At 39.2% G+C, this 27,659-nt stretch overlaps 1 protein-coding gene across 1 annotated transcript in view; it reads left to right on the plus strand.

The window, feature by feature from the left end:
* Positions 1 to 27,243, plus strand: part of LOC118714598 (thioredoxin domain-containing protein 3) — a 36,476-nt gene extending 9,233 nt beyond the window's left edge. Inside the window, exons 6-16 of the mRNA XM_045575945.1 lie at positions 2,196 to 2,256; positions 3,075 to 3,148; positions 6,558 to 6,650; positions 7,698 to 7,888; positions 9,171 to 9,340; positions 12,545 to 12,689; positions 13,372 to 13,479; positions 22,904 to 23,055; positions 23,875 to 24,019; positions 26,123 to 26,370; positions 27,019 to 27,243. Of these exons, the coding sequence (XP_045431901.1) occupies positions 2,196 to 2,256; positions 3,075 to 3,148; positions 6,558 to 6,650; positions 7,698 to 7,888; positions 9,171 to 9,340; positions 12,545 to 12,689; positions 13,372 to 13,479; positions 22,904 to 23,055; positions 23,875 to 24,019; positions 26,123 to 26,369 (1,386 nt within the window). The 3' untranslated portion in view covers position 26,370; positions 27,019 to 27,243. The remainder of the gene's footprint in view (positions 1 to 2,195; positions 2,257 to 3,074; positions 3,149 to 6,557; positions 6,651 to 7,697; positions 7,889 to 9,170; positions 9,341 to 12,544; positions 12,690 to 13,371; positions 13,480 to 22,903; positions 23,056 to 23,874; positions 24,020 to 26,122; positions 26,371 to 27,018) is intronic.
* Positions 27,244 to 27,659: the final 416 nt, after the last annotated feature.

Raw genomic sequence — 27,659 nt, forward strand, 5'->3', positions numbered from 1 at the left:
TAGTAGTAGTCAGGAATGGATTTTGACACTTATCAAATACTCTTTTTTAATTATGTATTTACTAGAAGCACAGTACACAAAATTTGTGCATGAGGGGGGTCCCTCAGCCTGGCCTGCACCCTCTCCAATCTGGGACCCCTTGGACCTAAATGTCAGTTGGAAATCCCTCTCATAGTCCAGGACTGTTGACTCCTAACTGCTCTCCTGCCTGCCTGCCTGATTGCCCTTAACTACTTTTGCCTGCCAGCCTAATTGCCCACTAACTGCTCCCCTGCCTGCCCGATCATCCCCAACTACCCTCTCCTGCTGGACATCTTGTGGCAGCCCTATTTTGGTGGCCATCTTATGGTGGTGATCTTGTGGTGGCCATCTCGTGATGACATGAGGGCATCACGCGAGGATGCAATCACCAGGTAGGCTTTTATTATTATAGATTGTTTTCTTGTTAATATATGCTTCTTTCTAATTTTGTTTCTTGTACTCTTCTTAAGTTTAAATTTTTTAAACCATTTCCATACAGCATATATGCATTTTTTTTTTTATAATAGTTCCTCTACCTTACCTATTTTAAATATTCTTTATCCTGTTTTAATGGAAAGTTTGGGAAAAGCAGTGTTAGATAAATGCAGGAACATTGCCACTTTACCTTTTATCCCTTGAATTATAAATATTTATCAGAAAGAAAATTTCTAAAAATTCACTATTGTTTGGGCGCCACATATGTCTATCTCCTTCACGGCCCGTGTGGAAAGAGTTCCAATTCAGGGTTCGGGTTCTGGAAAAGGGCCGCACACAAATGAAGAGACTTGAGACTTGAAGAGATTCAACTTGGCGATATGGGGGGTTGGGGGTGGGGGGCAGGCAGTAGTCCAACTCTAGTGGGAGAACTACTCCTGCTTTGGCCCTGCCATCCCCTTTTATTAAGGCTTTGGGGAAAACATCTTAGGCAACATAAACAGAAATTTACATGTAGCCCTTAGGCAGGAAATAACAGAAACTTACACGGGTCAAACAAGGTGGAGGCCGCTTCAGCTAACAATGTCTCAACTAAAGGTTAGAGCAGGGGTCCTCAAACTTTTTAAAGTGGGGGCCAGATCACGGTCCCTCAGAGAGCTGAAGGGCCGGACTATATGAACTACTAATTTCTACCCACACTGCACATCTCTTATTTCGCAAAAAGGTAACAAATACAATATAAATAAAATGAAGAACATTTATAAATAAACAGATCACTTACCAGTATTTCAATGGGAACTGTGGGCCTGCTTTTGGCTGGGGCGGCATGCTGTCAGTCTCAATTCTTCCACAAAGAGATTTGGTCCAAGTCCCTCCCCCCCCCCCCCCCCCCCCACCTGGCAGAATTTTGATTTCTCATATCAGCACCGAACACCTTCCCCCCAAAACTGGCAGAATTTTCCATATGGGCAATTCAGCACCGAACCCCTAACCTCCCCCCACCTCCCACCTGGCAGAATTTTGATTTCACATATCAGCACCGAACACCTTCCCCCCAAAACTGGCAGAATTTTCCATATGGGCAATTCAGCACCGAAGCCCTGACCTCCCAACCACCCCCCACCACCCACCCCCCAACTGGCAGAATTTTGATTTCACACCGAACGTCCCCCCGCCCCCAAAGGGGAATTTTCATATGAGTCACCAACCCCCCAATCGGGCAGAAACCCCCCATCTGGCAAAAATTTCTTTCTATGGCACTTTCGACCGACCTTTGGTGAAGGCAGTAGAGGGAGAGAGGAGGAGAACCTCACTGACAGGCAGGCACAGCACACAGACACCACGTTGCCTGGGGGTGAAGCAGGCGCCTTTTTACATCATTGCCGCGCAGCACAGCACAGATGTGCCTGTGCGGCAGCACGTCGCACGCTCTGAGCCCCAGCAGGCACTGTGCTCTTAAAGAGGCAGAGGGGTCAGAGCAGCCGTGCACTGACAGTGTATATGCAGGTCCTGGCGGCCGAACTGTAACACCTCGGCTGCGCTCTGCAGGCCGCATGTGGCCCGCGGGCCGTAGTTTGAAGACCCCTGGGTTAGAGCAATTAAGGTTGTTGACCAGCCTTCCTGGCTTCCTATCAACATCTTTTTTTTTTTTTTTTTTTTTTTTTTAGTGAAACTGATTTGTTTTCCAGCACACTACCAGATTAAAATGTAATTGTTTTATTTGCATTTTTCTTTCATAGTATCATGAAATTGTAGACTCAAATGCAGGTAATGCCAGGAAAGCATCCAAAGAATCTATGGGTAAGAAAATTTAAAATAATGGCAAGAGATTTGTAGTACATGGATGCTCACCACAGCATCTCCTAAATTAGTAAACAGCTGGTATTAGCATCAGTGTGAATTGATAAGGAACTGGTGGGATAAATGATGATTTGTGCAATACTAGACTCAGTTATTAAAAGGAAACCTCTTTTTCCCAGCAGGCATGGCTCAGTGGTTGAGTGTTGACCTATGAATCATAAGGTCATGGATTTATTCCCAGTCAGGGCATGTGGTCAGGGCACATGTCCGGGTTGCGTGCTTCCAATCACTGTGGGATGAGGCAGCCAATCAGTGATTCTTTGTCATCATTGATGTTTCTGTTTCTCTCTCCCTCTCTCTTACTCTCTGTAATCAATTAGAAAATTTTTTTTTTTTTTTTTAATTTCTTTTGCTTCCCTTCCCCTTTCCTTTGCTTTCTATAGTCTGGAGCCTTTCAGGACCAATGCCTACCTATTATTTATTTATTTATTTATTTTGTGTGTGTGTGTGTGTGTGTGTGTGTGTGTGTGTGTGTTTTGTTTCTTTTTATTTTATTTACAACTATTATTATTATTATTAGTAGTAGTAGTAGTAGTACTACAAACTCTTGTGAATGTTTCTCTTGTATGCAAATGTAGGAAGTGAACCTTGATTCCAAATAGAACCTCTTGGGTAGTTGAAATGCCACAATTAGAACAAATCTGTCAATGGACAAAAATCCACTTGGACATCAGTAGCTTACATTTTTAATTATTAAATCTTCATTATCTAGACGTCATACCAAGACAATAAAATTTTTCTATTTATTTTTTTCCCAGACCAAATATTTAGTATTGCTATTATCAAACCCGAGGCTATGAATACTGGAAAAACTATAGAAATTAAAGAAAATGTAAGTAATATTTCACAACAATAGTTTAAATTAACTGAAAAATAACAACCCCTTAATTGTCAATTTAGAGATAAGCTTATCATTTAGAGTAAAAATAGGACATCATGAATTTCTGGTGCCTCGAATGGCTTTGAATGTTTTGTCTTTAAAAGGACAGAACCATTCAGGCATCCTTATTTAAATAACTTGATTCTTCTATTAGATTGTAGCGAATGTTTTTCATGTTGGGTGAAAACTTGTTATAAGCTAACATGAGCTTGCTTTATTCCTTACATATTGTCATAAATGTATAGTTGTTTTTTTAGGTATAAGATAACTTATGGAAGCCGGTTTGGCTCAGTGGTAAAGCGTCGGTCTGCGGACTGAAAGGTCCCAGGTTTGATGCCGGTCAAGGGCATGTACATTGGTTGCGGGCACATCCCCGGTACGGGGTGTGCAAGAGGTGACTGGTCGATGTTTCTCTTTCATCGAGGCTTCTAGCTCTCTATCTCTCTCCCTTCCTCTCTGTAAAAAAATCAATAAAATATATTTTAAAAAAAGTAGAAGCTTTGAATGTTAATCTTAGCTCTGACCTTATAAATAAAAAAAAAGATAACTTATGGATGTATTTAATATTTTGCTTTAGAGAAACAAAAATTAGAGGAAAATTGCATTTTAATCCAAAGGTCAATAGACATTTTTTATAGAGGGTCATTTGGTAACTATTTTCAAATTTGTTGGGTACATGGTCTCTGTCACAACTCTGCGGTCATATGGAGAAAGCACCAGCAGACACTATGTGCACAAACAATATGACTATGTTCCAATAAACTTTATTTAAAAACAATAGTCGGTGGGCTAGATTTTGACTGCAAGCTATTGTTTGCTGACCCCTGAATAAAGACTTTGTGTAGAAACAACAAAATTATATTGAAATTTGAAAGAATATTGCATGTGCAGTATAGGAGATCACATAGAGAGCTATTTCAGAAGGGGTTGGGTATTTCTCAATGAACTTCCCATCATGCATTCTTTCTTTAGCCATAGTAGCATTATCACTGATTAATGGTCCATGGGTCATGGTACAAATATTCTCTCTCCCAATTATGAGTTGATTCAATTGATACTTCTAAGTATAAACCTCACTCCCCTTTCCCAGATTCTGGTGTGTATGTGGGAAGGGAGACACAGACTGTATCTCAGTGCCCCATATATTACTTTATCCTATATAATAAAGAGGTAATATGAAAATTGACCCTCACAACCTCATGTCACAGGATGGCTACCCCCACATTGTCACAAATGGCCCCACTCCCTGATGTCACAAGTTGGTTGGCAGGGGAGGGCAGTTGGGGGTGACCAGGACTGCAGAGGAGGGCAGTTGGGGGCACCCAGGCTTGCAGGGGAGGATAGTTGGGTTCAACCAGGCCTGCAGGGGAGGGCAGTGGGTGGGACCAAGCCTGCAGGGGAGGGCAATTCAGGGCAACCAGGCCTGCAAAGGAGTGCAATTGGGGCTGATTGGGCCAGCAGGGAGCAGTTAGGTGTTCATCATGCCAACAGGGGAGTGGTTAGGTGTCAGTCAGGCTAGGGGAGTGGTTAGAGGGCTATCAGGCTGGCAGGAAGACTACTTAGGTGCAGTGAGGCAGTCAGGAAGGCGAGTGTTTACAAGCCAGCAGTCCCGGATTGTGAGAGAGATGTTCGACTGATTGGGTCTAAACTGGCAGTCAGACATCCCCTGAGGGTTCCCAGATTGGAGAGGGTACAGGCTGGGCTGAGGGACAATCCCCAGTTTACGCATTTCATGTACCAGGCCTCTAGTATTTTATAAAGTTTTCAAAAATAATATCCATATCAGTGGTTTACTGTTACTTATTCTAGTATGTTTTAATAGCTACAATAGTGAAGATTTTCAAATTATATAGTTGTTTTAGTTGAGGCAATACTTTTAATCATTTTATCTGAAATTTTTTGTTTTGACATACTAAACATTTCAGAAATGTAAATTATGAATAGCTACTACATATCTCACCTCTCTGGAATGCAGTAAAAAGCTACATAACCCACAGGGCAGAAAATGTTTAAGAAATGTTTTAATAAAAAAAAAAAAATGAACACACTGCATTTTTTAAAACTATAGCAAAGAAGCAGCAATCAAGTTTAAAAGTTGCTTGAATTTTCTTTTGTCACACACTTATTAGTAGTAACTTAGCAGACATGATTTGAGTATTCAGAAATTTTTCAAATGGAATGTCAGAAGAGTCACTAAGATGTAGATATAGTTCTGCAATGTCAATCCAGCCCATGGAACCAGGTAGAGCTTGCTTTAATAATAGAAGCAGAAAGAATTGGTGGTGTGTACACCCAATTAAGTTGAGGTCAAATTATTGATATAATTTCATGTAATTACTAAGTTGCTTTGAATGCAGGTTACACTTTGGACTGCGTATTATTTATTATATTTCATTGTTTAGTTCCTCATTGGACTTGTTATATTAGCCTAAAAACTGCCTTTTGTTACATTTTATTATACTTGAGTGTGACATGTCATTAAATTACATTTTCTTTAAGGCAAATAAAGCATGGCTAAATCTTAAATTCTGCCCTTTCCCATAATTTTATTATTTTTGTTGTAAGAAAATTAAAATATAGATCATCAGCTATAACCTTAACAAAGTAAATCCTTAAAAAAGTGATTTTAAAAAATGAATGGATGGTAAAGAAACATATCTTCATGAGTGATTCAGTTAGTTTTTTCACATTTTGAGGCAATTCAATTAAATAATATAGATATTGTGATGTCTCTGGATTAAGTCTTGAAAACTTAAATACGAGGGCGCTTGACAAGGGCCTTCTGTGATATTTATTTTTGAGACTCTTCAAATTGTGGGAACCCTATCACGACCCACATGATTAGGGCCCACTCAGAGTCCAGTTTCTGGAGGAGACCGCACACTAAATTGAATAGAGACTAGAAAAGAGTTAATTTGGGACAAATGGGCGGCCTTCGGGAGTGGGTAGACTACCACTAGGCTCTGCCTTGCTATCCCTTTTATAGAGGCTATGGAATACACCCATTATTTTTAAGCAGCTTTGGGAAATACCCATAGCCCTTAGGCAGGTAATAAGTGGATTATCATATCTGTGATGATTTACATGATTACAAGATGGGGAAGTTGCCTCAGTTACCATTGTCTCAATTAGATAGGGAATGGTTGGCTCTGACCTTTCAGAGTTTCAAGGTTGACCAGCCTCTTTCTATTAGTGAGACAGTGATTGGTTTCTGGCATCAAATCTTGTGACCTATTGATTGCGCTGAAATCTTTACATGAAAATCTGGGTGGTATGTTAAGCCTAGGACATAAATGTCCTTGAGTTGTTTTACATGTGCTCCTTCAACCTCTAGATCTGACCTTGCTCTCTCTCATTGAAGATTGCCAATGCAGGATTTGTCATAGAAGCAGAAGATAATAGAGTGCTCACTGAAAATCAAGTGAGGGACTTCTATAGGCAAAAATCAGAGCAGGTAAGAAAGTTTAACAAAAACCCCACTGTGTTTTCAAATAAAGCACATTCTTACAGGCTTTAGATCCTCATCATAGAAAAGCAAATGCATAAGTGTAACCAACCAAATAAGCTCCTGGTCCCCCTGTTTTGTCCATAGCAGGGTAATACCAGAGATGGTGACTCTGGAAAAATCTCCAGCAGTCAATCAAAAGTGGGTGATCTGATTGTGTTCTTTTGGAGTAAAGGCCTCATTACCTTATGTCCTCTAAGACTTGCTGCATGAACCTGGAAGTAAATATCCAGGAATTTCCTGTAGATTTTTATCCCAGGTTGAAGGCTACTTGTCATGCACTTTCCAGGAAAGCTTTAATTCTTTCTGTACCCAAACTTTCTCTCAAGCTATTTTTTAATTCTGTCTTGCTTGGCGGAATATGATACAGGCAGTGCCATGTATTGGCAAGTGCACTGGCTTATGAGTGGGGAGAAATAGCTTCTACAAGTTGACTGTCCAATATGGTAGCCATTAGATACATTAAATATGTTAAATAAAAATTAATAAAAATACAGGCCCAGTTGCACTAGCCACCTATGTTGCAGAGCACAGAACATGTTTGTCATCATGGAGAAAGTCCTACTGCACTGCACTTTGTAAACTAGCTGCACCACTCTAAGCATCTCTTTAAGCCCCAATAAAGGATTAGACTAGCAATGTCAGCATGACCTGGGAGCTTTGGAGAAAATCCAATTCCTGGGACCCACCCTAAGTCTACTGCATCATCAACTCTGGGATTGGACTCCAGAAACTTGTGTTTACATAACAAGCCCTTCAGATGAGTTGGAAACCTCCTAGAGTTTGAGAATAGTTATTAGACTATCTTTAAGATCAATCCCTGCTGGCCTTGAACTTTAATCCTTGAAAGATGTGTCTGTTAACTGGACCTTTATTAGGATGCCATTCCCTTGCCCAGTGATCTTGAAGGAGAAGGTGTTACTTGACTTAGGTAGTAGCTGCCATGTTAGCTTATCCATTTCAGGAGCCTGAACAGTTTATCATTTTATTTTGTAGCCTGATTTTGAAGAGTTTGTCTCATTAATGACAACTAGCCTAAGCTGTGTTCTAGTTGTATCTCGAAAGAAGAAACAAGAATTTTTCTGGGAAGAAGAAATTATAACTGAACCTGAGACTGAACCACAAGAACCACCTGAGGATCAACCTGAGATGGACACACCTCCAGTAGTGAAGAAAAAGTGGGACAGGTAGCTCAAGACCAAGAACTTATGATTTGCAAGGTCTTAGTAGGTAATGAAAAGTGATGTCCAAATATCTCAAGATATTTGCATGCCCATATGCATGCACACAAGTCCTTTGGTTGATCTCTTCCCCTTTACCCCCACCCTCCCCTACTTTCCCTCTGAGTTTTGAAAGTCTGTTTGGTGCTTCTCTTTCTCTGAGTCTGTTTTTGTTTCTCAGTCTATGTTGTTCATCATTTCCTCTAGATGTGTGAGAATAAATACATTTTTATTGATTTCAGAGAGTATAGGAGTGGGAGAGAGAGATAGAAACATCACTGAGAGAGAACCATTGATCAGCTGCCTCCTGCACACCCTCTACTGGGGATCAAACCCACAACCCAGGCATATGCCCTTGACTGAAATTGAACCTGGGTCCCTTCAGTCTGCAGGCCTACACTCTATCCACTGAACCAAACCAGCTAGGGCAACAATTGTTTTTTAAAAGAAGATTTCACCACACATTTTTTAGTATAATAAAATTGGAACTAAACAATAAAAGGAGAATCAAAGTATCTTATCTATATGAAAATACAAAGTATGCTCCTACAAAAACCTTGGATTCAAAGACAAAATTAGAAGAAAAAATAGAAACTATCTGAAAATCTGTACCCAGAGGAAAGAAAAAGGTTTTTAAATATTTCTTTTTTTTTTTTTTACCCTCTCATGAAGTCAAACATACATAATTTCATTTAATTGATCTTTGAATTGGGTCAACAAAAAGTTGAATTAATACTTTATTTATTTATGTATCCTTCTGTTTATTTCATTAATTAATTAATTAATTAGTTTTATTTATTTTTAATTATTTATTGTTGAAAGTATTACATGTCCCCTTTCCCCCATTGTTGTCTCTCAGCCTATGCCTGCACCCCTTTGTCTGTGTCCATTGGATATGTTTATATGCATACAAGTTCTTTGGTTGATCTCTTATCCCACTCACTCTCTCCTGCCTTCCGTCTGAGATTTGACTGTCTGTCTGATGATTCTGTCTCTGGATCTATTTTTGTTCATCAGTTTATGTTGTCCATTATATTCCACAAATGAGTGAGATCATGTGATACATATCTTTCTCTGACTGGCTTATATTTTTGATGTGATAGAGAAATGCAATTTATCTTTATGTGAAATTAGATTTTTATTTGTTTTACTAAACTCTGAATTATTTGTAAACATATTATCAGTTTTAATTTTCTGTCATGGCTATTAAACTTCATCTTATAATCTTAAATTATATTTTGAATTTCAGCACTTTAGAAGAATATCTGGATAAAGAAAATATACATCAGTTTTGTGATGTTGAAGAGGATGAAGAAAATGTTCATAAGTTTATTGATATCTTCTTCCCTGATTTCAAAAACATAAAATTAGAAAAGATACTGGCATTACTTCGACCAGATCTCTTTCAAGCAAAGAAAGGTAAGAAATAAGGTACAAATTGTTTATTTCATAAATGGATTTGAATAAACCCTAGTGTAATTACACTAAAATATATTATTTTAGGAGTTAACTTTGAAGAAAAAAAATGTAAAGTAAGAAATTTAGTTAATATTAATTTACGAATTTTCAATAATAAATCAATTTGCAGTAAAGAGTTTTACAAAGTATTTTCCAGCTTATAAATGTGTGAGAGAAGATTTTAACGTGGCAGGGATTATTATATAATAAAAATTGGCAGTGTTCATTTCTGAAATGCCTTAATTCAAAGCTTGAGTCAACCCCTCATTACTAGTATGATTTGTAAAAGATGTCTGCCCACCTATGCTTAGGCCACCACTGATTTTTTTGGTGTCTCTAGTAGATTAGTTTTGCCTTTTCCAGAAGGTCAAAGAGTTGAAATCATATAGTATGTAGCCTCTTCTTTTACTTAATATGAATTTCAGACTCTGCCATATCTTTTAAAAAATATTTTATTGATTTTTTACAGAGAGGAAGAGAGAGGGATAGAGAGAAACATCAAAGAGAGAGAAACATCAATCAGCTGCCTCCTGCACAACACCCCCCCCCCGCCCCCCCACCGGGGATGTGCCCCACAACCAAGGCACATACCCTTGACCAGAATCAAACCTGGGACCCTTCAGTCCACAGACAGACACTCTATCCACTGAGCCAAACAGGTTTTGGCAGATTCTGCCATATCTTTCTGTGACCCGATAGCTCATTTCCTTTTGTTGCTGAATAATATGCCGTTTTATAGATGCACCAAAGTTTTTCCACTTACCTATTGAAGGACATCTTTGTAGCTTTCAGTTTTTGGTAATCATGAATAAAGCTGAAATAGTCATTAATATGTGATTTTTTGCATGTGTAGACATAAGTTTTCACCTCAGCAGGGTAAATACTTAGGAGCCTGAATACTGGATGATATGGTTAAATTATGTTTAGCTTTGTAAGAAACTCTCAAATGCCTTCTAAAGTGGCTTTTATCGTTTTCAATTCTAACCAGCAAGTAATGAGAGTTTCTGTTGCTGTGCAGGTGGTTGTTTAGATTTTTTTCTATTCTAATAAGTATGTAATGGTATCTCATTGTTGTCTTAATTCACAATTGTGTAATGACATATGGTACTGAGCATCTTTTCATATGCTAACTTCTATTTCTATATCTTCTTTGGTGAGATGTCTCTTCAGATATTTTCCCCATTTTTTAATGGAGTTATTTGTTTACCTGTTGTTGAATTGTGAGTTTTTTGCTTATTGTGAATACACATCCTTTAAATACCTGTAGTTTGCAAAGATTTTTCTAGGTTTTGGGCTCTGCGTCTTTTAAACAGTGTCTTTTACTGCAAAGTTTCTGGTTTTTTTTTTATTATTAAATATATTTTATTGATTTTGTACAGAGAGGAAGAGAGATAGAGAGTCAGAAACATCGATGAGAGAGAGTCATTGATCAGCTGCCTCTTGCACACCTCCTATTGGGGATATGCCTGCAACCAAGGTACATGCCCTTGACCAGAATCGAACCCGGGACCCCTCAGTCCCCAAGCCGATGCTCTATCCATTGAGCCAAACCGGTTTTGGCAAGTTTCTGTTTTTAATATAGTCCAACTTGTCAGGTATTTTTATTGCTCTTTTAGTGTTTAAATTAAAAAATAAATTTAAACACTGAAACGTTCTCAGAATTTCCTTCTCTGTTATCTTTCAGAAAGTTTGTAGGTTGGAATTTTACATTTTGGACTATACCCCATTTCAGTTAATTTTTGTAAAAGATATAAGGTCTATGCCTAGATTAATTTTTTTGTATGTGTATGTCCAATTGTTCCAGCACCATTTGTGGAAAAGACTATCATTGCACCACTGTATTATCTTTGCTTACTAGTATTTGTCACACTTGAGTTGACATATTCATGTGGGTATATTTCCGGGTTCTCTATTCAGTTCCATTGATCTATGTGTCTTAATTTGCCTATCTCTCATAACTTGATTATAGTAGTATTATAAATGTTTTTAATTTATTTTTTATATTTATTTATTTATTTATTTATTTATTTATTTATTTATTTATTTTAGAAAGAGAGGAAGGGAGGAGAGAGAAAAAAACAAACAAAACAAAACATTGATGTGAGAGAGAAACACCTCAGCTGCCTCCTGAACACTCCCAAATGGGGATCGAGCCTGCAACCTGGGCATGTATTCTGACTGGTGACCTTTGGGCTCATGGGATGATGCTCTACCTACCACCTGAGCCACTGTGTCAGAGCTTATGGTAGTCTCATAGTCAATCTTGAAGTGAGTAGTTATCAGTCCTCAAAAATTGTTTTTGTCTTTCAATATTGAGTTGGTTATTCTGGGTTTTTGTCTTTCCATATAAACTTTAGCATCAGTTCTTCAATATCCATATCCACAAAATAACTTGTGGACACATCAGTTGGTTGCCTTTCACACATGCCTGAGGCACGGAATCAAGCTGGCCACTGAGGTACCTGCCCTTATCCAGAACTGAACCCATGACCCTTAGGCCATGGGCCAACACTCTATCCACTGAGTCAAACTGTCTAGGAGGCATTTTTGTGTGCCAATGAAAATCCTATTGTTTTAAATTTCAAATTCAAGTGTCATTGTTATTATATAGGAAAGTCATTTACTTTTGTGCTTAATTGTAACTTGCAATTTTGCTATAATAGTCTCTTATTAGTTTGAGGAGTTTTGTTGTTGTTTCTTTGGGTTTTCTACATAGACAATCACATCATCTATGAACAAGGACAGTTTTATTTTCTCCTTCCCTATCTGTATACACTTTATTTTATTTTCTTGTGTTATTTCATTAACTAGGTTTTCCAGTTTGATGTCAATAGGAGTAGTGAGAGGTGAGAGCTCTGCCTTGATGCCAGTCTTAGAGAGAAAGCATATAGTATAGAAAATATTTGCTAATGAGAAACTTCAGTGTGTGTGTGTGTGTGTGTGTGTGTGTGTGTATGTATGATTCTCATGTCATGTAAAATTGGAAATACCATTATAATTTAATATGTTAAGAATACTGTTCACCTTAAGTTAAAATCTAATGAGGTATTTTTCAAATTTCTAGATTTCATAAGAGAATAAAAATTGCATTCTATACACTCATGATAATATATTCTATATCATGTATATAACCAATAACCTAGCAATTTAAAACTTTTCATTTAGAGGATGTTTTGAGTATTATTCTAAATGAAGGCTTTCTTATACTGATGCAAAGACAAGTGGTGTTATCAGAAGAAGAGGCACGAAAACTGTGCAAGGAATACGAAAATGAAGATTATTTTGAAAATGTGATAAGATACATGACCAGGTAAAATAAATTTCAGGTGTAGAAAGCACAGTCTAGTTTATTTTTGAATAATTTAAATCTCCTCTTAACCTTTCTTTTTGCACAAGTTGCCAAGCCTCTCCATTTTGTAAACAAGTGCTGAGTCTGCTTTTTGAGCCAGTCTCCCTCCCATGTCGATTCTCTGCTCAACTGTCTGTCTTGTCTAGTCCTCCTGGACTGTTAGTGGAGCAATGGCAATATCCGAGGTGAAGTTGCTGGAATCCAGTTGAGTTAAATGCCAGAAATCCAGGGTGTGCAGCATCATCAATTCCAAGCAGAGAACTGATTGATGCTCAAGGGCTTTGGGAATCCTAAGGAGCTAGGAGAGGCATGAGAAGCTAGAAATCCGTCAGGTTCCTAAAAGTGTCAGTGAAGTAGCAGCTGGGGCAGAAATCCAGCAAGAGGATGTAGCTCAGCAGGAGAGGAGGAACCATGTAGGAACCATTCTATTTGGGCCAAGGCCCCCTTTCCCCTTTTGTTTCTCTGCTTCCATCCTTTTATAAATATGCTCTTAATAATATACCAATGGAAATTAATTTTAGATTTGATAAAAGGTTTATCTTGACTTTTTTGGTAGTCTATTTAACAAATACACTTGTATAATCTACATATAATTAGCTACTGAGTCAGATTTTCATTAACTTTGTTTTTAATTTTCTAACAGTGGTCCATCTCTAGCTCTTGTTTTAGTAAGAGAAAATGGTTTACAACACTGGAAAGAGTTAATTGGACCAAGTACCGTTCAAGAAGCTAAACAATCTCTTCTAAAAAGGTTGGATTCATATCATAGGTCCCAAACTGTTTTTCATAGGAGCCATTATAATTCCCTTTTAGATGTGGTATATAGGAACCACAACTATATGTATGGCGGTTCTCAGGGTAGCTAAACTTCCTGGGTCAGAGTGGACTGGAAGCATAGCCCATTGCCAACAAGAGTCCTGCCAAGGTTTTGCAAGAGAAGGCTGCAGGCTGCTTGGTTTGGAGCTGGGGAGTAAGTGATGGGTACCCAGGCAAAAGGCCAACTCTTGGCAGAAATTGCAACCCCTCCACTATTTTGGAGAGATTCTTTTGAGAAGAATGTGATGGCAGCTTTAGGTTCTTTAGTGGATCATAAACATTTCAAAACAATTATGGCTGACTTAATACGTAGTCTCTACTTTGGCAGGAGCCATTACTAAGTTAGTCAACTAAACTTTGCAGTCAACTTAACACATGGTGTGCTACCTCGCACATAGGGAGTACTCTGTAAATATTTTCTACCTTAGCTGTTAGGCTTGGTATCACCTGAGGGAGGTGGATAGTATCTCAGGCATCTACATTCTTGGGAGGTAGGTATGGAAACGAACTGAATTGTGATGTGCTTGAATTCTCTATGCCAGATGCAGAGCAGGATTCAACACAGGGAAGAAAGGCTCTCAGTTCACGTGAGCAAGAATAGAGGTGCTCTACCGGGCACAGCAAACTAGACACATTTGTTTCCGCAATAACCACACTTATGAAACCTCATTTAAACCTAAATATGGAAATAATTTTTTTTTTTTTGGGGGGGAGCACGTTATCTTGAGGCTGCTTGTCGTGAATGGGCACCTTTTATCCCCTGTTTAGCCCTACTCACTTATGTCTTTGCTGCTGAACCAGAAAATAACTATCAACGATAATATGGGTTGAACACTGTCAGTAGTGTGAGCACAGTGTCATAGATATTCTGAATGAAATGCTGCCTGGAATTGAATGCATGGCATTAGAGAGAGAGAGGAACTACTCTCAACACAAAGCCTGTGCCTGCAGGCACACTCTTCTAGCAATTGTGGTCCCAGGTGTGGAGGGAGAGCACCAGCAGAGACATTCCTCCAGGTGGAAGCACCCACTGACTGCCTCTCCCACTCCACTGGTGCTGTGAGGATTCCCATCCAGAGCCCTAGGATCCCTATCTTGCCACAACTAATCCTGACCTTTCTATTGGAATGGTTCCCCTTTTCCAGTTTCATTGGTTCCACCCAGGTCTTTCAGGTTGTTTGAGAGATAACTGTCAACAGAGCTCTGTCCCTTTTCTGCACCCAAGGATCAGATTTTGCACTCTGCAGTGCTTCATCTGAAATATGGTCACTTTCATAAAAGATAAATATAGTAACCCCTCCATGCTATCCTTACACATGCACAAACTCACACTTACAAATGTATATACATTTTTTCCAATAATCATGTCCAACAGTGTAACAGAGGGGCTGGTTGTAATCCTCTTCTTTGAATGGAATAAGTGCAGGTGATAATTTAAGCTGTTTTGTCAACCATTGTCCAAATTCCTCATCCCTGGCTAGCACAGGCTTCAGGGAACTTAGGGCATGAGTATAAGGGTGAGAGAATAGTCAAAGTCTGAGTGGGAAGGGCAAGAATCAAGGCCCACATGGGAAGGTCATGTTGGATAAATAAAAAATGGGTCACTGAAACCAGAGAGGTACAAAGAGAGTCTTGAAGCTGAAGCTAGAAAGCCAGGTTTCTAGTGATGTGGCTTTATTAAATATACAGGATTCAGAGAAACCAAGCTGGCGGTGTAGGTGAGCAGCTGGTCTGCTGCTCCCACAATTTAAAAATTAAAACTAATATAAAGGACATCTATCATCCAAAACCATGGGAACGTTGGCTGAAAGAGAAAGGAGTGCAAGTGCTGAAAAGCTGAGGAGCCTAGGTATGGAGGCAGGTGAATTGGGCTGGTGGCGAATTGGGCTGGTGGCAGGAGACTGGGCATGCGGTTTTTCTTTTCAACCAGAAAGGAAACAAGCTCCCTATCACTTTGAAATTAAGTTTTTGGGGTCACGTGGGGGACCCAGATGCCTATTGGGAGAAGCTGAGGGCGACTCTTGCAGAGGTGCAGGCAGCAATCATTGTTTACTGAGCTGGATCACAGGGAAGTGGGGACTTGGAAAAGTGGAAGGAGTGGGGGCGTTGGCTTGGATAGCCGTTGCTGTTAGCCATGCCCCAACCTAGTGAAGTTCTGAGACCCCACCCCACCCTGAGGCCCCGCCCCACCTTGAGACCCTGCCCTGAGGCCCAGCCTGCAGATTCTACAGACCCACCCAGGCACCTCACAGCTGCTTTTGCATATAAATGGCTGGTATTGTGGCAGCTTAATGAAATAAACTGCAGCTCCAGCCACAAAACCGCCAAGTCCCAAGCAAATGAACTGGACCCCATTGGTGATCCAGAAGCCAGTGTTCCTAGTGGTCAGTTTCAACCCCTCACACCCCTAAGTGACACATTCGGGAGACAGACTCAGTGAGCACCAAAGCCCCACTGAAATAAACCTTGTCTCCAGTGCAGCAGTTCTTCCTTTATAGACAGAGCGGGTCCTCACAGACAATTGGCCTGGAGATCAATTCCTCCCAGAGTACCAACAGCAAACAAGGCTTAATTATACCAAGACTTTGCACTCAGCTCACAAAGGGATATACCAAAAGTGACCAGGTGATTGGGGAAGCTGAACTACTGGACCCTATAGGTCACCTACCACACAAAGCCACTCCATCAGCCAAAATGAGGATACACAGAAACATGTCACGAATGGGAAAGATGAAGGAAAGTAAACTACTGGACGACACATAGTTCAGAATCACATTTAAAGATTACTCAAGAATCTTCTAAAAACTTTTGAGAAACTTGATGAGACCTCCAAGAAGCTTGGTGAGACCTTCTAGGACAGTAAAGAGAATACCAAAAAAATGGAAAAAGACCAATCAGAAATTAAGCATACAATCTCTGAAATAAAGAATATACAGAAACTCAACTATAGATCAATGTACCCCAAGAATCAAACCAAAGATCTGGAATATAAGGAAGAAAAAAATCACCCAACCAGAGAGGCAGAAAGAAAGAAGAATCCAAAAGTGTGAGGATAGTGTAAGGAGCCTCTGGGACGGCTTAAAGCATACCAACATCCGGATTTTTGGGGTGCCAGAGGAGAGCGAGCAGGATATTGAAGGCTTAATGGAAGAAATAATGACAGAAAACTCTTCCTACCTGGTAAAAGAAATAGATTTACAGATCCCCAAACAAGAGGAATCCAAGGAGGGACATACCAAGAAACATCATAATTAAAATGCCAAGGGCAAAAGACAAAGAGAGAATCTTGCAAGCAGCAACAGAAAAACAGCTAGCTACCTACAAGGGAGTACCCATAGTACTGTCAGCTGATTTCTCAACAGAAATTATGCAGGCCAGAAGGGAGTGGCAAGAAATATTCAAAATGATGAACAATAAGAACCTACAACCAAGATTACTCTACCCAGCAAAGCTATCATTCAGAATTGAAGGTCAGATAAAGAGCTTCATAGACAAGAAAAAGTTAAAGGAGTTCATCAACACCAAACCAGAATTACATGAAATGCTGAAGGGTATTCTTTAAGGAGAGGAAGAAGAAGAAAAAAGTAAAGGTAAAAATTATGAACAACAAAAAGACATAAAATATATACCGTATTTTTCAGACCATAAGACGCTCCGGACCATAAGACGCACCAGTTTTTAGAGAAGGGAAATGAAGAAAAAAAGATTCTGAAACAAACATTCATTTCCTTGAATGTTTGGTAAAACTCTCCTGTGAGAGAGTTTTTGCATCTCTTGGATAATTAGTGTCCTAAAATATTTTATGTGCATTAAAACCCAACATCACAGTCATAAACACATGTAATCAACCCTGTAAAGTAAACAGCAGCATTTAGAACCATTTTAGAGCCGGGCAAGCACACAGAGACCACACAGCCGGGCAAGTAAAAAAACTTTTTTTTTTAAAGTATATGTGTAGGCTATATTTGGACCATAAGATGCAGGGACTTTTTCCCCCCACTTCTGGGGGAAAAAGTGTGTCTTATGGTCCGAAAAATACGGTACTTACAGTACCAACAAGTGAACCTAAAAATCAAATGAATAAAAAACCTGAAGAACAAAGTGGACTAGTGAATATAATAGAATCAGGGACATAGAAAGGGATTGGACTAACAATTCTCAGGGGGAAGGGAGTCTGAGGCGTGAGGGAAGAGATTGGACAAGAATCTTACACCTATGGATGAAGACAGGGGCGAGGGGTAAGGGCATAGGGTAGAGTTGGGGATCAGGTGGAGGGGAGCTATGGGGAAAGTGGGGGGAAAGAGGAACACCTGTAATAATCTGAACAATAAAGATTTATTAAAAAAAAAAATAAATAAATAAATAAACAAGATTCACCATCACTGGATTTTGATGATTAGCTGCTCAAAAGTGTTTGTAAAAGGCAGAAAATACAATGAACAGCATGCATCTCCTCTGTTAAAGTATACATAGATAGATACATACATACATAGACATATAAAGACAGAAAAAAAGGGAAACAAAAAACATCAAGGAACAATTGATTTAAGAGATATATATTTATCTATTGTACAGAAACAGAACCAGACTAATTATTTAACACAACATGAATTGTCCAGGACCATCAGGAGAGGGAGAGAGAGAAAGACCAATGATGAGAATTGATTAGTTGCCTCCTGCAATGCCCCCTAATGAGGATTGAGCCCAAAACCTGGTCATGTGGCCTTGGCTGGAATTGAACCTGGGACCCTTCAATCCACAAGCTGATGCTTTATCTACTGAGCCAAACCAGCTAGGGCACTACTGATTCTTTTTATTTATTTATTTATTTATTAAATTATTATCTGTGTACATATTTTAACATTGCCCCCCCTCCCATACATACCTTCCCTCCCCAGAGTTTTATGTCCATTGGTTGTACTTATATGCATGTATACAAGTCCTTCGGTTGATCTGTTATCTCCCCCAGATCTCCCTACCCTACCTGCTGTAATTTGACAATCTGCTTATTGCTTTACTGTCTCTATATCTATCTTTTGGTTCATCAGTTTATAATGTTCTTTAATATCCATAAATGAGTGAGGTCATGTGGTGTTTCTCTTTCATTGACTGGCTTATTTCACTCAGCATGATGTTCTCCACTTCCATCCAGGTTGTAGCAAATGATGAGAATTCCTTCTTTTTAATGGCAGCATAGTATTCCATTGTGTAGATGTACCATGATTTTTTTAATCCAATCATCTGCTGACAGGCACTTAGGCTATTTTCAGATTCTAGCTATTGTAGATTGTGCTGCTATGAACATAGGGGTGCATATATCCTTTCTGATTGGTGTTTCTAGTTTCTTGGGATATATTCCTAGGTGTGGGATCACTGGGTCAAATGGGAGTTCCATATTCAGTTTTTTGAGGAAACTCCACACTGTTCTCCACAGTGGTTGCACCAGTCTGCATTCCCACCAGCAGCGCATGAGGGTTCTTTTTTCTCCGCAACCTCACCAACACTTGTCGTTTGTTGATTTGTTGATGTTGGCCATTCTGACAGGTGTGAGATGATACTGCATTGTTATTTTGATTTGCATCTCTTGGATAATTAGTGACTTAGAGCATGTTTTCATGTGCATTTTGGCCTTCCTTCTGTCTTCTTTTGAAAATATTCTATTTAGGTCCATTGCCCATTTTTTAATTGGATCATTCATCTCCCTTTAATTTAGTTGTATAAGCTGTCTGTAGATGTTGGAGGTTAAACCTTTATCAGTGGTAACATTTGCAAATATGTTCTTCCACACAGTGGGCTTTCTTGTTGTTTTGTTGATGGTTTCTTTTGCTGTAAAAAAGCTTTTTATTTTGATGTAGTCCCATTTGTTTATTTTCTCTTTAGCTTCCATTGCCCTAGGAGCAGTATCAGTGAAGAAGTTCTTTTGGCATGTGTCTGAGATTTTGCTGCCTGTGGATGCTTCTAGTATTTTTATGGTTTCCCTTCTGATGTTTAAGTCCTGTATCCATTTTGAGTTTGTTTTTGTGTATGGTGTAAGTTGGTGATCTAGTTTCATTCTTTTGCATGTATCTGTCCAATTTTCCCAACACCATTTATTGAAGAGACTGTCTTGACTCCATTGTATATTCGTGCCTCCATTGTCAAATATTAATTGAGCATAGTGATTTGGGTTATATCTGGGTTCTCGATTCGATTCCATTGATCTATATGTCTGTTCTTGTGCCAGTACCAGGCTGTTTTGAGAACAGTGGCTTTGTAATACAGTTTGAAGTCTGGTATTGAGATTCCTCCTACTTTACTCTTCTTTCTCAGGATTGCTGTGGCTATTCAGGGTCTTTTATTGTTCCAAATGAACTTTAGGAGAGTTCTTTCTAGGCCAGTGAAATATGCCGTTGGTATTTTAATGGGGAGTGCATTGAACCTATAGATTGCTTTAGGAAGTATGGACATTTTGATGATGTTGATTCTACCAATCCATGAACATGGTATGTTCTTCCATCTCTTTACATCTTCCTCTACCTTTTTTTTCAGTGTTGTGTAGTTTTCTGCATATAGGTCCTTTACTTCCTTGGTTAAATTTATTCCTAGGTATCTTAACTTTTTTTGTGCGATGGTAAATGGAATTGCTTTTTTAGTCTCTGTTTCTGTAATTTCATTGTTGGTGTACAGAAATGCCATGGATTTCTTGGTGTTAATTTTGTATCCTGCTACATTGCCAAATTCATTTATTAAGTCAGTTAGTTTTTTAATGGAGTCTTTTTTTTTTATTTTTTTATGTACAATATCATGTCATCTGCAAATAAGGATAACTTTACTTCTTCTCTTCCAATTTGGATGCCTTTTATTTCCTCTTCTTCTCTAATTGCAATGGCTAGTACTTCCAGTATTTTGTCATTAGTACTGGAGTGGCAATAGTGGGCATCCCTGTCTTGTTCCTGTTCTTAGAGGGAATGGTTTTAGTTTTTGCCCATTGAGTATGATGTTGGCTGTGGGTTTCTCATATATAGCTTTTATTATGTTGAGGTATGATCCTTGTACTCCCACCTTGTTGAGAGTTTTTATCAGGAAAGGGTGTTGGATTTTATCAAATGCTTTTTCTGCATCAATTGATATGACTATATGATTTTTATCTTTCAATTTGTTTATGTGATATATCACATTTATTGATTTGTGGATATTGTACCATCCTTGCATTCCTGGAATAAATCCTACTTGATCATGGTGTATGATCTTTGTGATGTTCTGCTGGAGCTGATTTGCTAGAATTTTGTTGAGGATTTTGGCATCTATGTTCATGAGGGATATTGGCCTGTAATTCTCTTTCATTGAGTTGTCTTTATCTGGTTTTGGTATTGGGGTGATGCTGGCTTCATAGAAGGAGTTTGGAAGTGTTCCTTCCTCTTGAATTTTTTGGAATAGTCTGAGGAGGATATCTTTTAGTTCTTCCTTGAATGTTTGGTAAAACTCTCCTGTGAAGCCATCTGGCCCTGGATTTTTGTTTGCTGGAAGCTTTTTGATGACTGTTTCAATTTCTTCCCAAGTCACTGCTCTATTGAGATTTTTAGATTCTTTCTGATTGAGTTTTGGAAGTTTGTATTTTTCTAGGAATATGTCCATTTCCTCCAGGTTGTTCAGTTTGTTGGAATAGAGTTGTTCATAGTATTTTGTAACAATCCTTTGTATTTCGGTGGGGTATGTTGTTATTCACCTCTTTCATTCCTGATTTTGTTTATTTGAGTCCTCTCTCTTTGTTTCTTGGTTAGCCTGGCTAGAGGTTCATCTATCTTGTTTATCCTTTCAAAGAACCAGCTCTTGGTTTTGTTGATCTTATGCATTGTTTCTTTGGTCTCTATGTCGTTTATCTGTGCTCTGATTTTTGTTATTTCCTTCCTTCTGCTTACACTGTGCTTTTCTTGCTCTTTTTCTAACTCTTTGAGTTGTAGAGTTAGATAATTTGTTACCATTTTTTCTTGTTTTTTACAATAGGCTTGTAGGGATATGAACTTCCTTCTCAAAACTGCTTTTGCTGTGTCCCATAGATTTTGGATTGTTGTGTTTTCATTGTCATTTGTTTTCAGGATGTTTTTAATTTCTTCCTTGATTTCTCTGGTAACCCAGTCCTTGTTTAATAACATGCTGTTTAGTCTCCATGTGTTTGATTTCTTTGGGTTATTTTTATTGTAGTTAATTTCCAGTTTTATGCCACTATGATCTGAGAAGATGCTTGATATAATTTCTATCTTCTTGAACTTGAAGAGATTTGCCTATGTCCCAAAATGTGGTCTGTCTTTGAGAATGTCCCATGTGCACTTGAGAAGAATGTATATTCTGTGGCTTTGGGTGGAATGTTCTGAAGATGTCAATTAATTCCATCTGGTCTAGTGAGTCATTTAGGATTGATATTTCTTTGCTGATTTTTTGTTTAGATGATTTGTCCAAGGGTGACAGTGGGGTATTAAAATCTCCTACTATGATTGCATTGCTATTAATCTCTCCCTTAATGTCCTCCAGCAGTTTTTTTTTTTTAAAATATATTTGGGTGCTCCCATATTGGGTGCATATATATTTACCAGGGTTATTTCTTCTTGTTGGATTGTTCCCTTTAGTATTATGAAGTGGCCTTCATTATCTCTTGTTATGTTCTTCTCTCTGAGATCTAATTTGTCAGATATAAGTATTGCTACCTCAGCTTTTTTTCTAATTCCATTCGCCTGGTAAACCTTTTTCCATCCCTTTACCCTCAGTCTGTGTGAGTCCTTTTTTTTTTTTTTTTTTAGGTGAGTTTCTTGTAGACAACAGATATATGGGTCTTGTTTTCTGTTACCCACTACTGATTCTTTATACATGAAGTTGTCCTGTAGATTCCTATTTTGTTGCTTCTCTTGCTTCCTTGGAAGGTTCCATTCATTTTCTCCTTGATTTAAAGTTTAGTTTGGAATCTTTGGTATAGAGTCAAATGCTAATAGTGTTTGATACTATTTAGTGATCAGGATTCTATAGATCATGCTTTGTCACTGTGTTAGGGCATCCATTCCTCCATTCACAGTTATCTGTCAATCTTCATTATCAGGATTATTTAAATGTCTATACCCTCTCTCCCTCCCTCCCTTCCTTTTACTTATGTCTTTATTTTCTTTCTTTCTAAAGACTATTACATCCTTGGAATAAAGTAGTATTCCCAGACCACTCTGTAATTAATTACTTTTTAACTATGCCTAGATCAGGGATGAGTTGCTTTTGCTTGATAATTTTGAACAATTTATATAAATACTGTTATATTGTACTAATGTTATGTTATGTTATGTTATGTTATGTTATGTTGTTATACCATAACTGTTTTTAACTTGTTTTCTTTTCCAAAGTTTGTGTGTACAATTTGCAATGGGAAGTTTGCCTATCAACCAGTTATATGGAAGTGATTCATTAGAAGCTGCTGAGAGGGACATCCAGTATTTCTTTCCTCCTCAAAAAACTTTAGCACTGATTAAACCTCACGTAACACCTGAACAAAGAGGTAAATATTTAAAAATGAAAGCCACTGTATACAATTTCTTCAAATTTAGTGAAAAATTTTCAAACTACAGGAAAGTTGAAGGAATAATGCCAATTCTTAATATAGTCAGAATATAGCCCCCCAAGTTTAAGCTGTGGGTGGAACTTTGACAAGATTTACATTATTTAATTCCCTCAATAGTTTCCTTCTACTTCAGGAAGAAGAGTTCAGATTGGCTCTAATCTTCAATTTCAATCTAGCAAGAAGTTTCTTGGCACCGGTAGCACAGAGTGAAACATGTCTTAACTTTTAGCACAGGAGCTGGTCCCCTCCTCTCCCACTTTCATAGTCCACTCGATGTTTCAGAAAAGATGCATCTCAGAAATGAAGCACCTACAATAACATATTAAAGTTCTTCTGAATGTCAGTCTGGTGCTTTTTAAGTTCAATTTAGGTTAGCATAGTTTTTGGTTTTTGTTTGTTTGTTTGTTTGTTTTGTTTTTTAATATATTTTATTGATTTTTTATGGAGAGGAGGAGAGAGGGATAGAGAGCTAGAAACGTTGATGAGAGAGAAACATCGACCATCTGCCTCTTACACACCCCCTACTGGGGATGTGCCCGCAACCAAGGTACATGCCCTTGTCCGGAATCGAACCTGGGACCTTTCAGTCCACAGACCAACGATCTACCACTGAGCCAAACCGGTTTTGGCTAGTTTTGGTTTTTAAAATCACAGTATGCAAGTAAAACTATCACCATCCTTAGTTATTTCCATCTACTTGAACATGGAGTAAAATGGAGGCAATCTGTATGATTTGCAAATATCTGTTTTCTCTAGAGGCGATCTTACACCGTATTAAAGAAGCTGGATTTGAAATAATACGAATAAAGGAAATTCTGCTACTCAAAGAGGATGCTGACAAAATTTATTATAAAATAACACATAAAAATTTTTATAACAGTGTATTGGAGATATTGGCTACGTAAGTTTCTGAAATGTAGTTCTTTGTATTATAAGGTAGAAAATGTTTATTGTAGAAAGGGGAAAGAAATTAATTAAAACATTTAATCTAATCTCATTCATGAAAAGACACCTTATTAATATTTTGTGTTCATTTCCTTCCTGTTTCTTTTCTTTCCTCCATATCTTTCTCTCTTTCCTCTCCTTATTCCTTTTTTCCTTCCTTTCTCCTTCCTTCCCCCCACCCCCTTTTTTTTTTTAATTTAGGTCTTCACATTAGACATAGAGGCTATCTGGGTTTAATTTCCTGGTTGCCAATGTACTTTATCTGTATCTTATTTTCTTATATGTAAAACTAGAGGCCCAGTGCACGAAATTCATGCACGGAGGGGGGGGTTTCCCTCAGCCCAGCCTGCACCCTCTCCACTCTGGGACCCTCGAGGGCTGTCCAACTGCCCATTTAGGCCTGATCCTGGTGGGATCCGACCTAAACTCCTGGTGGGATCCAACCTAAACGGGCAGTCGGACTTTCTTCTCACAAGCCAGGACTGCTGGCTCCCAAGTGCTTGTCTGCCTGCCTTCCTGATTACCCCTAACAGCTTCTGCCTGCCAGCCTGATCACCCCTAATCACTCCCCTGCCAGCCTGATTGATGCCTAACTGCTCCCCTGCAGGCCTGGTCACCCCTAACTGCCTTCCCTTGTAGGCCTGGTTCCCCCCAACTGCTCTCCCCTGCAGGCCTGGGTTCCACCCAACTCCCCTTCCCTGCAGGCCCGATCACCCCCAACTTCCCTCCTCTGCCAGCCTGGTCACCCCTATCTGCCCTCCCCTACAGACTTGATTGCCCCCAACTTCCTCCCTTGCAGGTCTGGTCCCTTCCAACTGCCCTCCCCTAATTGCCTGATGGCCCTCAACTGCCCTCCCTTGTAGGCCTCATCCCTCTCAACTGCCCACCCCTGCTGGTCATCTGTGGTGTCCATCTTGTGTTCATATGGGGGCAGGATCTTTGGTAACCTGGGGGAGGCCATCTTGTTTGTTGGAATAATGATCAATCTACATATTACTCTTTTATTAGATAAGAGAGATGCCTAGCGTATGAATGGGGGTCAGCTGGTTTGCCCTGAAGGGTGTCCTGGGTCAAGGCGGGGGTTCCTTTGGGGTGTGGGGTGGCCTAGGCGAGGGGCCTGTGATGGTTTTCAGGCCGGCCATGGCCCCTGGTGACCAAAGTGGAGGCCCTGGTATCTGGGATTTATGTATCTTCTATAATTGAAACTGTAGCCTGGAGCGGAGCCAAGCTTCCTGTTTGCTCTGTGGCTGTAGCCATTTCTGTTGGAATTTGTTTACCTTTTTTATAATTGAAACTTTGTAGCCTTAAGAGAGACTTGGGTCTGCAAAGGCAGGCGGAAAGCTTGGCTTCCTCCATTGCTGGGAAAACCCAAGCCTGCCTCCTGCTCTCTGTGGCTGTAGCCATCTTGGTTGGGTTTATTTGCATACTTGCTCTGATTGGCTGGTGGGCGTGGCTTGTGGATGTAGTAGAGATATGGTCAATTTGGATATTACTCTTTTATTAGATAGGATGGGCATGATAATAGTACCTAACTCTTATGTTTGCTGTGAGGGCTAAAAAATTGATACATTGAAGATTCTTGGAACAGTGCCTAGAATATACCTATAGAATTAAACCATGGCCTTTTTCTTTTCTTTTCTTTTTCTTTTTAAAAAAAAATACATTTTATTGATTTTGTACAGAGAGGAATGGAGAGAGATAGAGTTAGAAACATCGATGAGAGAGAGTCATCGATCACCTGCCTTTTGCATACCCCCTACTGGGGATATGCCCGCAACCAAGGTTCATGCCCTTGACCAGAATTGAACCTGGGACCCTTCAGTCCCCAAGCCAACGCTCCATCCATTGAGCCAAACCAGTCTCGACACCATGGCCTTTTTCTACCAGCATTTTACTATGCCTTGAAACAAACAAAAATGAGAGCATTAAATAACACTAGTAAGTATAAAGAATAAGGAAAAGCTCTCTGGATGAAGCTGTGGCATTCTGTCTCTAGCCACGTATGCAATCTGTACAGTCTTAAGTGGCCCAAGTCTTCTGAAAGCACTGTTATTTGCAGGGGTCCATCTTTGGTCATGGTTCTGAGCAAGTGGAATGCTGTTTTAGACTGGAGACGAATGATGGGTCCCACAGACCCGAATGAAGCAAAGTTGTTGTCCCCAGACTCTATCCGAGCCCAGTTTGGAATAAGCACTTTGAGAAATGCTGTCCATGGATCAACTAATGCCACTGAGGCAGTGCAAGCAATTCAGAATATATTTGAAGAGATTGTTCCTGAGAATCCTGAGAATCCCGAGGAACACTAAAGTACAGTACCTCTTTAATAACTGTTATTTCCTTTTCTTTGGTCGTTACAGTGACTGGGTCTAGGACAAGTTTGTTCTGATCAGAACATCCATATGTTCCTGAATTAAATTATTTCCTGCCAGACATATAACATTGCTGCACAGCAACCTTGAAGCCTCAAAGCCAAACCTTGTGCAGGGACCTGGGACATAGTGGAGTAAGCAAGATATCCTTGGGGTTGCAAGCTATTGGTGCCATGTCTCAGGACAGTCTCATGAAGTCCCTCTCCTTGACTCCCCTCCATTTCTCCTCTTTGAATTGCCAAAGTTTCATTAAGCAGCCTCAACTCTATTCATTATTTGGAAACTTAGAACCTACTAACTACCTGTGGGTGATATATGGTGGTATGATAGGATATTAGGAACCATAAAGCAAAAGCCAGTCATTTCTATTCCTTGGCAAAGAGCTACTTATTTGGGGAGCATGTGTATTGAATCTGCTTAGTTACTGATGGAAAACTTGAAAACTTTTCTATCCTGGGTAATATGGAAAGTGGAGTATAAGATTGGAGACTTTTGCCATCAAACTTTCTTTCTTTCTTTTCAAAGAGCAGCCTCTCAGTTGTACACATATATGGCTTTGGAGGCTGGCTTTAATATGACCGTCCAGACTCTTCACATGTGCAGTGTTGTCTCCAGCTGGATGAGCCAAATTGAGACTCCGTCCCCTGAGCATAATGGGAAAGCACCGTGAAATGGAGAAATCCCTCCACACCCATTCAGGTTCCTCAGGGGAAAAAGTGTACATCGTTCCTTTAATAGTGTCATTTAGTCTATGCTTTCTCTAGATGTAAGAACACTGTATCAACACATTCAATGCAAAAATAAAAGTAGATTCTGGCATAGTACTGCTCACTTGATACATCTTATTTAATTACTAGAGAACTGATGGATGAAATTTGTTCAAGGGGCTCAACCCCTGCTCTGGTAGGTTTGTCTGAAGGCCATCCGGAAGGATGTCCAGAATGACATCTGGTCTAATTAGCATATTATGCTCTTATTATTATAGATGGACTAAAGCATGATTGTACAACCTATAAACACTTATGTTGAGAAAATATGTATTGTGTATCTGCTTGTACTGTGGGATTTTGGATAATAGAACACTGGTTGAATGAAGGGTGATACATTCAGGGAGATGCAAATGTAGTGGGAGACAAATCTCACAAAAACTATCTAACTATAACCACCACCATAAGACAATACATTATTTTTTTTTAATTTTTAAAAAAATGTATTTTATTGCTTTTT

Source organism: Pipistrellus kuhlii, unplaced genomic scaffold (assembly GCF_014108245.1).
Source record: "Pipistrellus kuhlii isolate mPipKuh1 unplaced genomic scaffold, mPipKuh1.p scaffold_m20_p_10, whole genome shotgun sequence".
Lineage (NCBI taxonomy): Eukaryota > Metazoa > Chordata > Mammalia > Chiroptera > Vespertilionidae > Pipistrellus > Pipistrellus kuhlii.